Genomic DNA, 19638 nt, shown 5'->3' on the forward strand with positions numbered 1-19638 from the left:
ATCGGATGTCTTGTACCCTGTCTGGCAACCCTACCTAGGAGGGAGGGGGAGGTTTTGAGCCACAACACAAGCCACTCCTTTGGAGCCTGCTCCCGGGACCTGCAAAGTATAACCTGGTGCGGATAGTGAGTGCACAGAAAGTTTATGTAATTCTCCAGTAACTAGAGCCGGGAGCCCTTTGCTTGGGAGGGGGCAAGCCCAGGGCCCAGCCTAAAACGGAGGCGGGAAAAGGACACAGACACTCTGGAATAATGCTCCACTCTTAATACTCAATTCTTGGCAGTAGGGTCGATTTTCTCTTAAACTCTTGAACTACCAGACTGTTTCTAGAAAGATACACTCTCGTCTTCTCTGATGGCAGATTCGTCAAAACGCGTCCAAGGGAAAGAAGAAGCCTAGGGGCGTTGCCGGGACAGAGAAGGTCGAAGCAAGGTGGGCCGAGAACCACCCGCGCCGCGCCAAGCCGGCTGCGTCTCAGGCAGCGGGAGGAGAGCGCAGGCGTCCTTGTCGAAAGTTTGGAGGCGGTGTAGGCGAGCGGTCGCGAGGCGCGGCGTTGCTCTGCGCAGGCGCACGCGCGCGGGCGGGAAGATGGCGGCCGGGTTCAAGTGAGTGTCGGCGGCCCGCGGGCGCGTGTTTGTACCCTGGCGGATGGAGGCTTCCTTTAACCCTTCGCTGGGATTTTTTCACCTGGAGGCCACCCTGCCATTTTCCCACTCCTTTTTCTAACGGAAGCAGGCGACGGGCGGAAGGACCTGGAGGTGGTCGTAGTGAAGGGAAAGCGGGCTTTCCCGCAGTGAGAGGGGAGATGGAAGGGACTGTGTACAGAGTTCACTATCGGCTGCAAGCGCTTGTGTAGTGGACGCGCGGCCCCACCAGACACCGTCATAAATCTTTGAAAAAGTGTTGTATCAGAACCACATGCCACCCTATTCTCCCTCTCCTTGATTGATTTCTAAAAGACTGTGCCTTGCTCGGAAGGTTTTACTTAAGCCTCTTTTGTGCCAGTCTGGTGAAGCCTGTAGATTGTTGTCCTCAGAGTCAAGTTTTTAAATGGATAAGATATAGAAGATTCCAAAGGAAAACAATTATGTTGACACAGTTTTCTATTTGTATAAACTCTGAGTTCTTGATAGAGTGATAAATATATGCTTTTCGAAATGAACTTTCTTAAACAAGATCTAGTGGGGAGTATAGTAACAACTGGAATTTCAAAGTAACGAGTTCGCACACAACCTTCGACAACTCCAAAGTAAAACGAAAACGTTTAATCTCTGTGGTTGTTAAAGTTGCAGGCACTAATATTTTAATGAAGGCATAATTCATTATTCATTTCATTATTGCCTATAGTCATAATTGAAGAACATGCTAAATTTCAGTTACAGGATAGTGCGAATACTTTTTTTTCTTATGCTTCGGAGCGAAACTGACATTATTAATATTTTAACAACTGGATGTATTAAAGATGTCCAAAGGTTTTGGGCTCCAACCTGTGATTGTTTAAGGTAGAGTTAAGGACAGCAGTTGAGTGCGATTGCTACGGGGAGAGTCCTAGCTGGCAAAGTAAACATCAGAATTCATGAAAGAAACTTAGTTACAAACTGGGGAGGTTTATGCTGCATGATCACATTAAGATCTTTGCCAGTTTCGGGATTTATGTTAAAATCCATTAACTTACCTCTATATATGATTCCGTGTTTCAGAACTGTGGAACCCCTGGAGTATTACAGGAGATTTCTGGTGAGTAAAGCTGGTTTTGTACAGGTTGTATTGTATCTTTTGATAACAGTATCAGGTGCCTCTTTGGAAATTGACTTATATGAATTTATGAGGCTTAATGTGTTTTCCCTGGCGTGTGTAAAATACAAATGTAGATGTAATCTCCTTTCATGTAAATGTGTTTATTTAGAAAGAGAACTGCCGTCCAGATGGAAGAGAACTTGGTGAATTCAGAACCACAACTGTGAACATAGGTGAGGTATTTTCAGTTCTCAGATAGAATGAAGTTGCTTCAGTATTTTTCGTTTTTTTTTTTATGCTAGTATTTTTATTTGTAAAGTTTTTTTTTAAACTATCGTCTCAATTGATCTTTTTAAAATTTGAAGTTTTCCTTCCTTCAAAATCTCCAAGACATGGTTTTCTTTCTTTGTTAAAATGTTTATTTTTGAGAGAGAGAGAGAGAGAGAGAGAGAGAGACAGAGTGTGAGCAGGGGAGGGGTAGAGAGAGAGGGAGACTCAGAATCTCAAGCAGGCTCCAGGCTGTCAGCACAGAGCCCAGTGTGGGGCTTGAACTCACCAACCACGAGATCATGACCTGAGCTGAAGTCCAGTGCTCAACCGACTGAGCCACTCAGGTGCCCCGTTTTCTTTTCCTTTTTTTCTCTTTTTAATGTCGGAGAGAGAGAGTCGGGAGGGGCAGAGAGAGAGGGAGAGAGAGAGCCCCAAGCAGGCTCTGCCTTTCAGGCGCTGTCAGCACAGAGCCAGATGTGGGGCTCAACATCTCATGAGGAGATTGACCAGAGCCGAGACCAGGAATCTGATGCTCAACCTACTGAGCAACCCAGATGCCCCACAAGACATGGTTTTCTCGTATGTCTTATACTTACTAAACTTTCTGTTGCAAACACAGAATTTTCCAGTTTAACCTGTATGACATTCCAAAGTTTTAGTCAGAGCCATTTAAACGGTATTTCAGCCGAATTCTATATCTAAGGGAATCCAATTATTTTGTGTTAAGAGATTTTTATGTGTACAACAGTTCTGTGACTGAACGAAATTATTAACTCAAATTCAAGGACAGGTGAGTAATTCCTAAAACAGTAATTTTAAATAGTTACATTACTTAAAAAGGGCTTGAGGTATGAATACATTTTAGTAAGAAACTGAGATACATAGCAAGAAAAATTATATGTAGAAAAGGAAAACTTTCTATGAACTCTTTAATTTTGCTTATCTTTCCAGGTTCAATTAGTACTGCAGATGGTTCTGCTTTAGTGAAGCTGGGAAATACGACAGTAATTTGTGGAATTAAGGCGGTAGGTTTAATATATCTTACTGAGATTTGAATTACCGAATTAGCTTCATATACTTGTTAGATTGTAATTTACACTGATAATTCTGTTGATTAGGCAGTCAGCTGTCAGTTTTTTAGTATTTTTCATTTTCCAAGAGCTTTCACCTTTGATAATACTCAAAGTCTAATGACTTTTATGAACATTTGTCAGATGGACTGAAATGAAACTATTTTTTAAAATTTATTTTGAGAGAGAGAGAGGGAGAGAGAGAATGAGTGGGGGAGGGGCAGAGAGAGAGAGGGACAGACAGAATCCCAAGCAGGCTCTCCGCTGTGAGCACAGAGCCTGATGTGGGGCTTGAACCCATGAACCATGAGATCACGACCTGAGCTGAGATCAAGAGCCAGATGCTTAATCCACTGAGCCATGCAGGCACCTCTGAAATGAAACAATTTTTTAAATCCTCACTGCTTTTAAGTTTTTAAGAATTTGGTTGAGAAAGGGATTTTTGGTGACCTCCTGTTAGCCATTTAATCTGTGCAAATTGAAATTGCTCAAAAGAAAAGTTTGAGGGAGTAAGAGCTACTATTTACTGAGTACCTGTTGTGTTCCAGACACCTTAAATTAGGTGCTTTATTACAAAATTACCGGTTTAATCATGAGAACAATCATTTGAGAACAATCATAAACAATCATAAATGATAAACAATCATTTATATGTGACTTGTCCAGGAACATATCATAACTAGAGCTTAGATATAACTTCGACTCCAAAGCATGTACTTTTTCCAGTATACTGCACTGTTGAGTTTTTGGTTACTAAATGATTGGAAGAGGGTGGTGCAGAAACTCAATATGTATTTATAAAGAGCCCAGGTAATTTTTTTTTTTATTTTTTTTTTGAGCCCAGGTAATTTTGGTAGCACTAAGAGTGTAGGCAGCTATGTCATCCTGCCTTTTTATCTTGCAGACCTAATGTGAGGATTGGCTCCAGTGTCCATGTAGCCTGATGACTCCCAAAGCATAGTAGATGCTCTTGTAGTTAACTAGCTAAGGTGGTCTTTGCTGAAGGGTTCTCCAAGTGATTGCTAAAACTGTCTTCACAATTTGAGTAGCGTCTTTCATAGGAAGTGTGTTTGCTTCTATAGGAATTTGCAGCACCACCAACAGATGCCCCTGATAAAGGATATGTTGGTAAGTTAAATGGTTTTGTAATTTTAATACAAATACTCTAACACATTTAATTCTGATCTTAATGCTAGTGTTAAGTCCTAGTAGTTGAGCTGAAGAAAATTTATGATTCAAAAATACATAGAAATGAAGCAGACATTGCTGAAAAGTTTTCTGTATTGTTTAGAAGATAGCCTAATAGCAAGATAAAGAATTCTGTAAAATTTTCAACTATGATCAGTTGTTTATGTATTCAGATGTCAACCAAGAAAATAAAAATCTTAGGAGAGTTGCAATTACAAACGTTTATGTTTCCATAAAGATTCATTTATACCACTATGCAATTTTCTTCTTGCCTTCGACCATCTGTTTTTTATGGTAGGAACCGACATTTTAAAAATGCAGGCAGCTGGGTAATGAGTAGAGTGCTATGTACTGTTACAGATTGAAGTATTTTGTTAAAAATATTTTTCTGAAGGATTTAGGATGATTGAGACCTTAATAAATGCTTTGTATTTTTTTGGTATTATTTGTGTGAGAAAAAAAGTTGGAAAATGTAAATTTTATTTTATCTAAGCCTAAGAATCTTAGACCAAAAATGAAATGATGTGTTACAGTGTTTTCCACTTGGCCAATCCTAGCTTTGACCACCGTCACCTTTGCAGTGGATTAATAATGTCTTTAAGACTTCCATAAACCAGAGGTGAAGTTTAGTTCATAGCTGCAGTGTTTCTTTCAGTTCCTAATGTGGATCTACCACCTCTGTGTTCGTCGAGATTTCGGTCTGGACCTCCTGGAGAAGAGGCCCAAGTGGCTAGCCAGTTCATTGCAGACGTCATTGAAAAGTAAGATCATTATGATAACATTTGACTGTCATTCATTTTCAGATAATTGTTGACCTTTAATTTATTGTACTTTATTATTAAATCAAGTTCACAGATAATTCAGAAAGAGGACTTATGCATTTCTCCAGGAAAGGTAAGATGAATAAAGCAGCTATGAGGTTTTATTAATTCTGAATTGGTTTTTGTGGGAAGAGAACAGGGGAATTAAAATAGTAGACCACAGTGGCCTCAGATACGAATGTCTTAAGCTGGAATTCAGCTTAAAAAAAAAATCAGGCTTACTCTGTAACATCTAAATAAACTATGTGGTTTATAAAAAAAAAAAATCAACTTAATTTATTACCTGATTGCGAGCTACTTTTTGAGCTGAGGTAACTTTTAACACATAATGAGTCCACTGTTTATTCCATATAGAGTATTAATATCTGATCAGCCAACGTGTTTAGGGTAAATCTACACTATAAATTTTAAGTCTGTTTAAAAGTTAGAACTAAGTTGAATAGGATGTAGAGGCTTTTTGTATTTGTGGGAAAGTACATTTTGGGTTTCATTTGGAACTTTCAAAAGCATTTCCTTCATCTGCTAATTTGTTTCTGTCGACCTTGATGGAAATGTAGATGTTGTTACCTGACAGCTTGATAGTTAAATGCCAGCTTTTACCAGACCTGTCTACTATGTTTGGTTACTGGTTGTGTACTTCGTAAAGTTTTTAAGTTTTTGAGCCTTGAAGGTTATCATGCTGGTCTACCCAAGGGTTCTGTGTGGTTTTAAGTTGAAATAGCATGTTCTAACCATCGGAAGGCTGTAATTTACACTCTGTAAACTCTGTTTTAGCTTTCTTGGGTTCTGTACTGTGATATCATTTGCCTGGACTATGATGGGAACATCTTGGATGCCTGTACATTTGCTTTGTTAGCAGCTTTAAAAAATGGTAAGCAACTTTAATAAAAGGGAATATTCCTTTTTATATATCAGGATATTTTCTGTTAAACGTTATCAATAAACTTTTTAAAGGTTTTTTGTTAAAATTTAGTGATGTTTCTAAATTAAAAACCATGTTTATATCCACTAAATTTACTTTAATTATCCTAAGATAATTTTTTTAAAAAGAATATTTCTAGACAATTTAATGAGGGAAAAGTGAATTAACAAAGCATAGAAAGAAAGCTGTGTTTATTAAACTATAGTGATTTACTTCACATATTTGCCTTTTCTAGTACAGCTACCAGAAGTTACTATAAATGAAGAAACTGCCTTAGCAGAAGTTAATTTAAAGAAGAAAAGTTATTTGAATATTAGAACTCATCCAGTTGCAACTTCTTTTGCTGTATTTGATGAGTAAGTTAATCAAATGTCTAAAAATATTGTGTATTCAAGGTAATTATGGACTGTTACTCAGCTTTCTAACTTTTCAGGAAGTGCCTAAGCTGACCATACATCCTAGTTTGCCTTGGACACCTAGATTTATAGCTGTTGTCCCTGCAGAATTATCAGCTAACACTTACACTTTCAGCTCTCCCTACCTGTTCCTTGATTTCCTTATTCCTGTGTAATTAACCTTCAATTATTTCAGATTTACCTTAGGCTACCTTCTGTATTTACTACGGGTATTAAAGATTCTAACAAGTATTCTAACAAATACTACGGGTATTAAAGATTCTAACAACTAACAAGTAATTCTAACAATTAGGTTGCTATTAACTTTTCTGGTTTCCTAACAGTTCTTTCTAGTGTTTGTATCTGACATTAATACCTAAGCTAAAAGGCAAGTAGTGATTTTATTCTTTGCAAATGAAATTTGTTCCATGGATTGATAATTTATACTTTTTTTTTTAAATAGCACTCTGCTCATAGTTGACCCTACTGGAGAGGAGGAACATCTGGCAACAGGAACCTTAACAGTAGTAATGGATGAGGAAGGCAAACTATGTTGTCTTCACAAACCAGGTATGTTCCTTCCATTCAGTCCTTTAATTTTTTTTTTTTTTAATGTTTATTTTTGAGAGACAGAGTCCAAGTGGAGGAGGGGTAGAGAGAGAGGGAAACACAGAATCCGAAGCAGGCTCCAGGCTCTGAGCTGTCAGCACAGAGCCCCAATGTGGGGCAGGGCTCAAACTCATGAACCATGAGATCATGACCTGAAGTTGGTTAAGGATGCTTAACCAACTGAGTCACCCAGGTGCTCCCCCCCCCCCCCCGCCCCCATTCAGTCCTTTAACATGTAAAGTAAAGTAAAAACTCAATGTGAGCTTCTTTGTATTAGAGAGGGCCAAATGGAATGTTTTGTTGTTTGCTAATACAAGTTACTGTGGTTTCTTGGTTATCTCAAATTCCTTACATTTCTATATGTATGTCTACCATGGTTCTTAAGGTATGCATCAGAATCATTTGCAGGTCTTGTTAAAACAAAACCTCAAATCTTGAGAGTCTCACTGGCTTGCATTATTGAATTTTTTGTTTTATAACTTGATACTGATTTTTTATAAGTAAAACATCTTAAAAGTGTTGTGCCAACACTTTTTCAGGTGGAAGTGGGCTGACTGGAGCTAAACTTCAGGACTGTATGAGCCGAGCAGTTACCAGACACAAAGAAGTAAAAAAGCTAATGGATGAAGTAATTAAGAGTATGAAACCCAAATAAACCACCACCACATTTTCAAAACGGATTTGTAAAAACTGTATTTGTTACACTGTGCACAAACCTTTTATACTAAATAAATATCAAACTACATTCTTCTGAAAGATGTTTCTAGTATTTCTTAGGTCACTTCCACATGTATTATGTACAGTGAAACCATTTTTAAAAAGCAGTAACTTAGGCAAACCAACCCTAATGGTTCATTAAACCATCTCCCTGTTTTTACTTAAAAATGCTAGGGTTGTGCTTCTGTATAAAGTTTGTACATCTAGCAATGTAAAATACTGACATTAAAAAAAAACAAAACCAAAAAATGAAGTAGAAACTCAGAATCCTTTTGATTCAATGCTCTTAATGGTTTTAAAAAAGAAAAAAAAGCAAGACTCAGAATTTTGGAGTGGTTGGCGTGCCTCTCTTCATTTTACTTTTTGACTGGCTGCCTGTATGCCGATGACGATGTAGCTGAGCTGTTTGTGCTGCTGCTGCTGCCATAGCCATTTGATGCTGCAAGAATCGCAACTGCTGCAGAAGGGAGGGAGAAAAAAGTCAAGTTACGTTAAGTGTAGGCAGGTATGGAAAGGTGCTTTTCCTGAGAGATGAAAACAACAAAACTGAAAGGGAGAAAGCACCAAGATAACGAAAAGGGACTATACCACACTGAGACAATGCACAGTCAAACAGCACCAGTGGCACAGAAGCCTGCTGAGGGCTTTAAAAATGGTTCTTGGTAAACTTTAAAAATATTTCTGTTACTTTGCCCCGCCAGTCTATATTGTAGTAACTCAGCAACTTCAGTTACACTGTTTTGTTGTAGGATAGTTTATAGCAATATAAAACCACCCTGCATATCAGAGAATCAACTATAATACGCTGACTTCCTACAATCCTGGAATAACATTTTCCTAAAACAGGTATGACATTTACTAACAGGAACACTGGTATACTTGCCTTTTTCTGCAGTACAGTATCAAAAAGTTAACCTTTGGCACTTAACAGCTGTCTGTTTCAAAATCTACTGGAAACTACAAAATGTAGGTTATTGTGCCACCAGCACTTCATGAGAGATTTTAAATTAGGAAGAGTATGGCTTAAATGTACAAATTATGTTCCGTGCTCCAAGCTGACTAGCTAAAATGTCAGACTTTGAAGTAAAATTTGCTAAATTATTTATCTACTACCTTATAGTCTTAAAAGACAGTAAAATAAAATTAAAGGTATGTTAAGGTACTTTTGGAGCAGAGTATCTTTAAAAATGTAATCAGAGTGAAGTTGCTGGATTACTTGTATCTGTTGCTGCTGCTGTTGAAAGGCAGAGGAGAGCTGGAATCTCTGCTGAGGAAGGCTTTGCTCAGGTCTGTTCTCGGCAGAGCCAAGCTGAGACAACACTACAGAGAGGAGAAGGGGAAAGCAGGCCAGTCAAAAAGTTTGAAGGCTACCAGGGTTAGAAAAGGACAACACAGAAAATGAAATAATAGAAAAGTTATCAGTATGATTAATCTTAAGTATCAAATCACAGACATTTCAGAATAAATTTAGTATAGTCTCCTGTTAGTTGAGGGTACCAATGATTATAAAATCTCCTGGATATGAAAGGGAAGGGAGTGCCCACGTGACAAAGCACTGTATCCCTCCTCTTAAATTTCAATGAAATTTGATATTAGTGCTATTTTGTTGAGAAGACTTTCTTGCAAAATGTAAAATACAGTATGTACTTTAAAATATAGTCAGTGAAGTAGGAAAAGGGGTGGGAGAAGTCCAATCTACTAGTCTGATGAAACTGGTGGACCAGTGCTTTAAACAAAAGATGCTGCAATGAGTTTAGACTACACTACTAACAATGGTGATTAACTGAGACTGCATTCATTATTCCATTTCTTTCCAAGCTGAGTGGGGCCAGAGTAATCAGTTCAACCCTCTCAATGTACAGATGAAATTCCAGGCCAAAATGTAATCAAAAGTAATCATTGGCAGGGCTAACGCTACAAACATTCGATGATTTTTCAGCCTAGATTCTCTCCAATAATGTATACGGCAGCCATTTTAGGAAATTTATAACTTGGGTGCTAAAAGGTTTATGGTCACAAATTTCCATCTGGAAATTCACCAGCTGTAAATAGGACATTATGTAAGACCTTGCTTACTCTAAATTCAGGCACTGGGAGTTGTATATAGATAGAGGACAGTGAGCCCAGTGACAATTCGAAATGTTGATGGTATGTTCATTTACTCAATACTCAAACTCTATCATAGGTTACTTACACATGTGGCTTCGTGATTTTAATTAAATGCAAAGTTATAATTACTGTCTTTAAGTGACAAGATATTTTCATTAGAGGTAAATCTTTGGTTCACCATTTATTGCCAGAAGTGGTGAACAGTTATTTAGGATAATCTCAACTTTTTTTTTTAACTGATGGTAAAAGTGGCTTATAAAGTTATTTCTGACCATTAAGTCTTAATTCACACAACTGCAAGCTACCAAAATGATTCAAAAGATTATGCAATCGAGAAAAATGCAGTCTCAATAATAACTCAGAAGAACTGAAGACTTAATAGCTTTGGTAGCTTCCTAGTAAGTTGGGTAATTGTATAAAATTTTGCTAACAAACTGTAATGTGAGTAAAACACAACTGCTGTTAATGTATGTTGGTAAAAATACTTTTAATCAACTGTCAAATTAAAAAAAACTCAGACGGCTATCAATTGACTTAATAGTTCATGCATTAAATAGAATATATTTTTTCCCCAGTCACTGCTTGTAACAGAAGGAAAATTAAAATACTGAGTGAGATCCCCAAGTGATCAGTTATTTTTAGTAAATTCAACATATGAAGGTATGAAGATACCAACCAGCTGCCTGTGACTGCATGAAACTTCCTACTCCAGCAAGGTTAATAACAGCAGCGTGCTGAGCAGATAAGGCCTGTTCTTGACTGGTAGAACCTTGTTCAGAACCCTGAATTAAAAAATGATACATGACTTGTACAGAAAGAAAAACAATTTGAATCAGTGAAAATTTTTTTTTCTTGTACGAGGAAAAATACCAACATTAAGACTACATCTTGTAAAAAGAATAACATAAAAAAATATTTCAAACATATTTAGAATTAGCAAGAATAAAAATGTGCTATTTCTTTTTAATTTTCAAATAAGCTCTATGCCCAATATGGGGCATGACATCATGACCCAAAGATCAAGAGTCACATGCTGTCTTACTACTGGCACTCAGTATGTCGTCATATTTTGAAAGCAAAAAAAAACAAACAAAAAACAAAAAACAAAAAAACAACCTAATTTCCCAGAATTGATTCTTTATTGGTTTGTTTGATGCTGTATTAATAATTCCTAAGCTTTCTATAAAGCTTCATCAAAACTATTTTTTAAAGCTTAAAACTCTTTGCAATGTAGTTCTAGAATTTTTCTTTCCTTTTTTTTTAAGTACCAGAATTTCTAATGATCACAATGAAAAAAGGAAATAAAGAGACAAAAAAAGAAAACTGTCTTTATTTGCAAATGGCATGACTATCTAAAAGGAAAATCATAAAGAATTTACAAAAAAGCTCCTAAAACTAATAAATGAGTTTAGTTCAGTAAGATTTCAGAATATAAGATCAACATACAAAAATAAATTTTATATACTATTAGTGAACATGTGGAAACCTGAAATTTAAAGAAGTACCTACCATTTACAACTCAAAAAAACAAAAACAAAAACCCACTTTGGTATAAATCTACAGAACATATATAGGACTTATATGCTGAAAGGTAGCTGATTTTGGCTTAGGTAGAGACAGTTCCGTGTTCATGGACTAGAAAATTCACACAGTAAAGATGGTAAAGTCACTCTCAAACTGACGTATGGGTTTAAATTCAATTTCTTTAAAAATCCCATTTTTCCTCCCCTGCCCCCCCCGCCCCTTATCTATAGACAGGATAATTCTAAAATTTGTACGTAGGGGCGTCTGGGTGGCTCAGTCAGTTAAGCGTCTGGCTTCGGCTCAGGTCATGATCGCACGCACGGTCCATGAGTTCGAGCCCCGCACTCAGAGCCTGGAGCCTGTTTCAGATTCTATGTCTCCCCCGCGCTCAGAGCCTGGAGCCTGTTTCAGATTCTGTGTCTCCCTCTCTCTCTGACCCTCCCCCGTTCATTCTCTGTCTCTCTCTGTCTCAAAAATAAATAAACGTTAAAAAAAAATTTTTTTTTTTTTAAATAAAATTTTTACGTAAAGGCAAAAGATCTGGAATAGCTAAGCAATTTTGAAAAACAAAATAGGAGGAAAACCTTTGTCTGATTTTAAGATTTCCCATATAGCTTACACAGATCAAGACAGTGTGGTACCAGCACAGGGACAGAAACATAGATAAGTGGAAAAGAATAGAGAATACAAAGAGCCATGCAAATTCATCTTTACAAAGGTGCAAAAGTAATTAAACCTATGAAGATGGCGTTTTCAACAAACAGTGCTGTAGAAATTGGACAATGTTCCCTCTTTGCCCCCCACCAATGTGGACCTAAGTCTTATACCTGACACAAAAATTGACTGGAAATGGATCACAGATTTAAATGAAAAGTTATAAAGGTGTTAGAAGACAACACGGGAGAAAATCTTTGGGGTCTAGGGTGGGGTGAGGCATTCCTAGACATAATACATAAAGCATAGTCTATAAAAGAAATAAACTGATAACTCAGACATCACCAAAACTACAAACTTTTGTTCTGAAAGACTTTGGTACCACCAAAAATAGTGTTTGAAATAACATTTTAGTAAACAACATTAATTCAAACATTTCAAAAACGTTGTAATGTTTTTGTAAATGAAGACATTTATCTTCAAGGGACTTCCCTAGATACTGCACAGAAGAGCACAGAACTGACAGAAGAGGACCCTCTTGAACTTGGAACTCTGCTCATGAAATGAATAGGAATAAGAAAAACAGATTACATTATTTCTATAACAAATCTATCCTAAAACAAAGGAAAACTCCCCAAATATAACTCCCCAAAACTTCCACCCAACTAGCACAACTTCTCCTAAAAACACCCTACAGTGTTAAACAGAACTGTAAGACAAAAACCACAAGATCATCAAAAAGAAAAACTCAAAAAACTTGAGAGAACTGAAAAATACATGTTTTCGCAACACAATGGAATTAAAATAGGAAGCAATTACAGAAAGTTATCTGGAAAATTCTCAAATACGTGGAAATCAAATTGCACACATCTAAACAACCCATGGACTTAACAAAGAATTCATGAGGGACATTACAGAATTCTCTCTGATGAATGAAAATGAAAGCACATACATCAAAATTTCTGGAAAGCAGCTCAAACACTACTGGAGAAAGAAATTTATAATACTGTTTATTTTAGAAAAGAAAGGCTGCAACTCAATAATCTAAGCTCCTACCTTAAGAAACTAGGAAAAAAGCAAATTAAAACTACAATGCAGGAAATTATTCCAGAAATAAAGACCTGAAGATACACATTAAAAGGGCCCATAGGAAAGGATGGAAAGATAAATTCTGACAGTTTCAGACTTTAAAGATAAAAACAAATTTTCAGGGTTTCTAGGCAATATTCTGCAGTTAACTTACAACAAACAGCAAGGTAATTGTAACTAGTGTCAGATTTTCCAAAAACCTACAAAGCAAGTGAACAGTGGGCAGCATTTTCAACAAATTAAAACTATAGAACTCTCAGAAGAAAACTTAAAAGCTTCACAACACTTGATCTGGCAAAGATTTCAATATGACATACCAAAAACACAAGCAGCAAAAGTAAAAATAGGTAAGTGGGGACTACATCAAAATTAAACCCTTCTGGGCATCAAAATATAATCAAAAGAGTGAAAAAGCGACCCATGGAGTAGAAGAAAGTATGTGCAAATTATATACTTGATAAAGGATTAATAAGAATTTCTGTAACTCACGAACAACAAAACCCCCAAAAAACCTGATTTAAAAAATGGGCGAAAGGAGCTGAGTAAACATTTCTCCAAAGAAGATATATAAATGATGAGAGCAATACACGAAAAGATGTTCAACAGCACTAATCATTAGGGAAACACAAATCACAAGGAGAGATTACCTCACATCTATTAGGATGGCTACTATTTTAAAAAAGCCCAGAAAATAACAAGTGTTGAAACCTGTTAGGATGTGGAGAAACAAACTTTGTGCACTGCTGTGGAGAATATAAAATCGTATAGCCTTATGGAAAACAGTGTGCAGGTCCCTCAAAAATTAAAAATCCTCCTCCTGGGGATTATCCACAAGAACTGAAAGCAGGGACTTGAAGAGCTATTTGTACACCCATGTTCACAGCAGTATTTATCACCGCCAAATGATGGAAGCAATTCATGTGTCCACTGACAGATGGAAGAAACAAAATGTGTGTGTGGGTGTGTACAGATATTTCGAGATCTATGGAATATCCACAATGGAATTCCACAATGGAATATTATTCAGCCTTAAAAAGTACACAAATCCTGACACACTAAAACACGGATGAACCTGGAGGACATGACGGTAGTGAAATAAGCCAGTCACCGAAAGACAAATACTGTCTACAGCAGTCAAACACAGAGAAACAAAGTAGTTGTCAGGACTCGGGAAGGGAATTAGGGAATTATTGTCTAATGGACACAGAGTTTCAGTTTTGCAAGATGAAAATGCTCTGGAGATTGGTGCATGACAATATAAGTATACTTAACACTACTTAAGATGTGCATTTAAAATGACTGAAAACAGCAAATTATGTATTACGTGTATTTTATCACAATTAAAAAACAAATGCAAATCAATTTTTCTATCCAGCCAAGTAATCCTTCATGAGTTAAAGAATAAAGAAAAATTGTTTTGAATGTGCCCTTCCTGAGAGTCTATTAGAGGATGAGCTTTTTACCCAACCAAGACTTGACTGGGGAATCTTTGTGCACTAAGAGAAAACTCTGGGCGGTAGGACCCAAAAATCAGTATTTTTAGTTCCCAGATCATTCCAAAGTACAGCAAAGGTTCAGAAAAACATGCAGTTTCTCCTAATTTAACTTACTGCAGCTATTATTCAATCTCATTCTGTTTAACAACATATAAATATTTGTGTGTCTCTTCCCTCTGTCCTAAGCTTCATAACAATAGGGACATCTCTATTCCAACAGAGACAAAAAATACTGTACACAGAAGACTGATGACTGGGCAAAAGTGCATGGGCAATAGGAGCAGAAAGAGGATTTGAAATAGGCACCCAGTAACTCATCACTACTACTGCTAATAAAGAAAAGCAGAATAAGAACTGTTTGAACAAACTAAAAGCACATCAAATATGCCTGAAATATACCAAAAAAAAAAAAAAAAAGAAAGTTGGCAGTTCTGTCAGACAAAGCCAATGGAGGGCTAGGAAGTACATACCTGCTCTCCTGGCTGCTGAGGACTGGAAGTGGTGGGCTGCTGAGGCTGCTGTGGCGTAAACTGAGAAAGCTGCTGTTGCTGCTGCTGCAGAGTGTTAAAAATGAGTGAACCACCTGGAAGCTATTAAAGAAGAACTAATTAGCTGATTTCGTATTATTTAAATTTCTTTATTCCATACATACTTTGGGAACATTCACTGTGTATCAGGCATTTTTCTCTGGATTGAAGAAAACAGGTGAACAAAAACCAAACCAAACCAATATCCCTGCCTTTAGAGAAAATCTAAAAACAATTTTTAAGTGCTACGGCTTTGGGCTCTCAAATATGTAAGTAATCTCAAACATGTATTTATCTGCTTCAGGTTAATAGTTAGCTATCCAAATATACATTGAACTCTTCTTACACATCAATATAAAACAGCATCAAATGACTACAAAGTATAAAGGAAACTAGTGATGATCAGAGACACACATTAAGAAAACTTCTTTAATTTGTTCTAGCTTTATGAAAACCCAGCATGCATGGATTCTTATGTAACACAGTAGGGAATTTCAAAGCTGTAAAGGAAGTGCATTAGATACCCATATTTTTAGTTTGGAGGTACTACTCGCTGCTCTGTCGTTACATTATCTAAAATACTCCAAAAAACAAACCAAACCAAACACCCCAAAGCACTTGTTAAAGCACCCAGAAAACTCCATGTTAAAAATTACAACTATGGTTTCCAAATGCATCATGAAACAAATGGTTTTTCCATTTATTCTATAGGGGTTTAAGTTATAGTAGTCCCCGTTTATGCATGGTTTGCTTTCCCCGGTTTTAGTTACTACAATCAACTGTAGTCCACAAGCCGATGAGCCTCCTGATATGGTCAGGTCAAAAGTGGCCTAATGCTATGTCACAATGCCTACATCATTCGCCTCCCTTCATCTCATCACATAGGCATTTTATCATCTCACATCACAAGAAGGGTGAGTACAGTACAATAAAATATTTTCAGAGAGGAACCATATTTACATAATAGTACGCTGTACTATTGTAACTGTTCTATTAGTTACTGTTAATCTCTTACTGTGTCTAATTCATAAATTAAACTTCATTGTAGGAACTGTTAAAATAAAGGGAAGCCTAACTAGAGTTAGGAGGCTCAATGTCATTTATAGGAAGATTGTCAATTATAAGACAGACCCCGACAAAAGAATCCTCAACAGGAAAGAATTATCAGTGACAGTTACTGGGATGCATACTACATCTCCTACAAGAAATCAACCACCCTGAAACTCATCCAAAGAGAAGCTGTCATTACCCTGAACTTTTCTCATTTGGACTTCATTCAGAACAACCTTTTCCAACTTCCTCCTCCATCATAAAATAACATTCCTCTCCTTCATCTGTTGAACTTGCCTATGGTTTTGTCATAGCTTGCTTGGCCCAAATAGCAATTTTCTGTTATTCCCAAATAAACCCATTTTGTTGGTAAAATACCTGACAGGTTTATCTTTAAGGTTAACAGTATGATGTATTAGAAAAAACAATATATACAGGGTTTCGGTACTATCCATGTTTTAGGGATCTACTGGGGGTCTTGAAACATTATCTCCTGTGGATAATGGGGGACTACTGTGTAAGCACACTGAAGTCCTTATGAGAAAGTCTGAGCAAATAAACACCCAACTATAGAACTGTTAGATCTGCATAGTCAAAAAAAAAAAAAAAAGTGTAAGTCAAAATCTCTAAACCCAGTACAGCTCATCGTTAGACAAATTTGGAAATTTGAACATAGCCTAAGCCAACTGTTCCTTCCTATGTCAGGTAATAAATGTAGCAAAACATAATTAACGTATAAAGTGGCCTTGTTCCTTATTATTAGTGCTATTAAGGAATATGCAGGCAGGAAAGCTGGCTAAATAAACCAATGTGATTACATTCTGTAAATACACTGTCTGCATCTTGTGTAAGAAATATTTTTTTAAGTTTTGGCTTAAAATACATTTCCTGATTTGTTTCTTATTCCTGAATACCAGGTTGGGTTGATTTGTCTGGTTCTCTTATTTCCCAATAATCCAAAACTCTGCTATTTTATGTCCAGACATTTAGAATCTAAATCTAAAATTCTCTGTAGATAATTCTATTGATTTTCCAACCTGGTAGCTTTATATTGGACTTCATCCTTCAAGTACTTAGCGTAACACCCAGAATATTCTAAGTTCACAACGTGTACTAAATTCTCCACTTTCAATATCTATATGTTGACACTGACAACATGTAAGTAATGCCTCATCATTAGACACAAACTAATCTGACACACATTTATTGAATGACTATTAAGTGCCTGGCACTGTGCTAAACAATCATATTCTACTTAGGAAAGAACAAATGGCTATTTTAAAATCTCTCTTCAAACAAATAGTCATACATACAATGTACACATAAAATGTCTGTTGAGAAAGGAATTATTTTCTAAGTATATTGATTACTGCTATTGTAGGCAAGTGTAGTCCTTGGTAGTTGACTAGGCAGGGTGCTGGAACCAGTGAGCAGGGTACACAGGATACAGATTCTTTCTCCTTACACACTTTCCATGTGATCATACAAAAAGAGCAACAATTAACCACACCCTTAGAAGATTTTAAACGGACTTCAAAATTTCAAATGCTCATATGATCAGACATACATCATTAAAAAAGATATAAAGTATAAAAGCTTCAATCAAAAAGTGTTTCACATTTACCTGGAGTAGATTTAAAGGCCTGAGATTTGAAGTATTTTTTAAACCAAATGGAACACCTGTTAAAAGAAACTCATGGTTAGAACAGGGAATTAAAATTTTATTACACTTCAAAATATTTTATATGTTAGTGTATAGGAATATAACATTTTAAGTACTTTCTGCATAGACATGGTTATTTTTTCTATAGTTTCAAAATATGTTAGAAAACAACAAAAAAATTCATCACTATGGAGCACCACATGTACATTTTATAGGCATAACTCTGAGATATTGGGGGTTCAATTCCAGACCACTGCAGTAGTCTGGAAGCAAAACTGCAATAGCCAATATTGCATTAGATCAAGTGAAATGAATTTTCTGATTTCCCAGTGAATATAAGTTATGTTGATATTATAGTCTATTAAGTGGGTAACAGCATTGTGTCTAAAAACACAAGGTGCAAACCTTAATTAAAATATTTTGCGAAAAATGTATCAGCCTAGCTTTCAACGAGTCATATTGATGGCAGATGAATATAACAAATGCAATTAATAATGAAAAGACTTGAAATATTTCAAGAATTACCAAAATGTGACCAAGAGGTATGAAATGAACAAATGCTATTGGAAAAATGGCATCAACAGCTTTGCTTAATGCAGGGTTGCCACAAACCTTCAATTTGTAAAAGAAAATGCAGTATCTGCAAAATGCAATAAAGCGAGGCATTTCTGTAGTCTATCGTTTCACAAATGATAACTTCGTTATTACTGTTTTGACTTTTGGCTGGAGAAAGTAGTAACTATTGCGTAATAAAACTATCACTGTTACAGAAAAACATTTCAGGTATTGACATCTATTTAAATTCTTTCATGCTAAGTATCGTAATCCTATCTTTGAGAACCCAAATACTATTTTTTTCAAGTATAAATGGTAATATTAATAAGGTTAAACAACACTGAATTTTGTGTATAAGGCTCAAAACTGAAAGTCAGGAAACAATGTTCTGTTATTCTGAATTTATTCTCAAAAATCTGTGAGGCAACACAGAGCAGATTATAAAGCAGGGATTGGCAGACTTTTTCAGTAGGCTTTGTGGGCCACATATGGTCTCAAAGTATGTGTACATTCTGCTAACAAAATATACCAAATTGAACACTCCTTAAAATGTATCTAGTCCTCTAAAGCAGACAATTGCATTAAAAAAAGACATGAGGCAGGACATTCACAGGCAATAGTATCAAAGCCTTGTATACGAAAATGAAGGTGCATAATCACTCTAAAATATTACAGTATTGATATACTATAGATTCTCATGAAAAGATAGGACATAACTTCTTTTAAAAATGGATCACCTCTGTATAATGTTTAATAGCTTACCAAAGGCACTTTCAGATCACTTCATTAATTTCTCTTAAGTACCATCTGAAGTTAGATATTTTTACTCCCATTTTACAGCAATGAAACTGAGGGAGACAAGTGACTTCTTTCAGGCCCCACGGTTAACATCTGGAGCCACGTGTAACTACTTGGTAGAAGTATATGTAAATATAAATGTTCTAATTTCAACATTTGATTCCATTTCCAGGGCTTCTGCCACTAAAGAAACATTTATGAACATTAAAATGAAATCACCAGCTAGAATTAGGAAATCAGAGCAGTATGTGTCACCTTGTTTATATTCTTTGGGTTTGACTTCTCAACTCAGAATAAATTTTTCTTACTAGAAGTTTGTTTTTCCTGCTAAATTTTTTGTCAGCAGTAAGAAACTGGATTGTTCCAAGATACAACAACATGTTCTTTTAAACAGCACTAAAAATTAGTACTTGGGACACCTGGGTGGCTCAGTTGAGCGTCCTA

At 36.3% G+C, this 19638-nt stretch overlaps 2 protein-coding genes across 16 annotated transcripts in view; one reads left to right on the plus strand and one right to left on the minus strand.

Annotated features, from left to right (window-relative positions):
* The first annotated feature begins 547 nt into the window (after window positions 1-547).
* On the plus strand, window positions 548-7757 carry EXOSC8 (exosome component 8). The gene is made up of 11 exons (XM_042959062.1): window positions 548-605; window positions 1701-1737; window positions 1907-1970; window positions 2959-3032; window positions 4160-4205; window positions 4921-5026; window positions 5114-5159; window positions 5861-5957; window positions 6244-6364; window positions 6867-6973; window positions 7552-7757. The coding sequence occupies exons 1-11, from the start codon at window positions 589-591 to the stop codon at window positions 7665-7667; spliced, it is 831 nt and encodes a 276-aa protein (XP_042814996.1). The 5' UTR covers window positions 548-588; the 3' UTR covers window positions 7668-7757.
* The window catches only part of SUPT20H (SPT20 homolog, SAGA complex component), a 43896-nt gene continuing 31937 nt past the window's right edge, over window positions 7680-19638 (minus strand). For 11 of the 15 annotated variants that reach the window (XM_007097668.2, XM_042958354.1, XM_007097667.2 and 8 more), the window contains 5 exons: window positions 17803-17858; window positions 15072-15191; window positions 10515-10620; window positions 8946-9049; window positions 7680-8186 (listed from right to left, as the gene is read on the minus strand). In XM_007097668.2, coding sequence (XP_007097730.1) covers window positions 8049-8186; window positions 8946-9049; window positions 10515-10620; window positions 15072-15191; window positions 17803-17858 — 524 coding nt within the window. In that variant the 3' untranslated portion in view covers window positions 7680-8048. The remainder of the gene's footprint in view (window positions 8187-8945; window positions 9050-10514; window positions 10621-15071; window positions 15192-17802; window positions 17859-19638) is intronic. The other 4 variants (XM_042958167.1, XM_042958213.1, XM_042958526.1 and 1 more) reach the window with 1 other exon arrangement.

This window comes from Panthera tigris, chromosome A1, assembly GCF_018350195.1.
Source record: "Panthera tigris isolate Pti1 chromosome A1, P.tigris_Pti1_mat1.1, whole genome shotgun sequence".
In the NCBI taxonomy this organism is placed as follows: Eukaryota; Metazoa; Chordata; class Mammalia; order Carnivora; family Felidae; genus Panthera; species Panthera tigris.

Excerpts from the sequence above, each read along its gene's own strand:
- EXOSC8 (XM_042959062.1), top strand. Across the intron at positions 1,738-1,906 it reads AGTATTACAGGAGATTTCTG|AAAGAGAACTGCCGTCCAGA; the intron begins GTGAGTAAAGCT and ends GTGTTTATTTAG. Across the intron at positions 5,160-5,860 it reads TATGCATTTCTCCAGGAAAG|CTTTCTTGGGTTCTGTACTG; the intron begins GTAAGATGAATA and ends ACTCTGTTTTAG.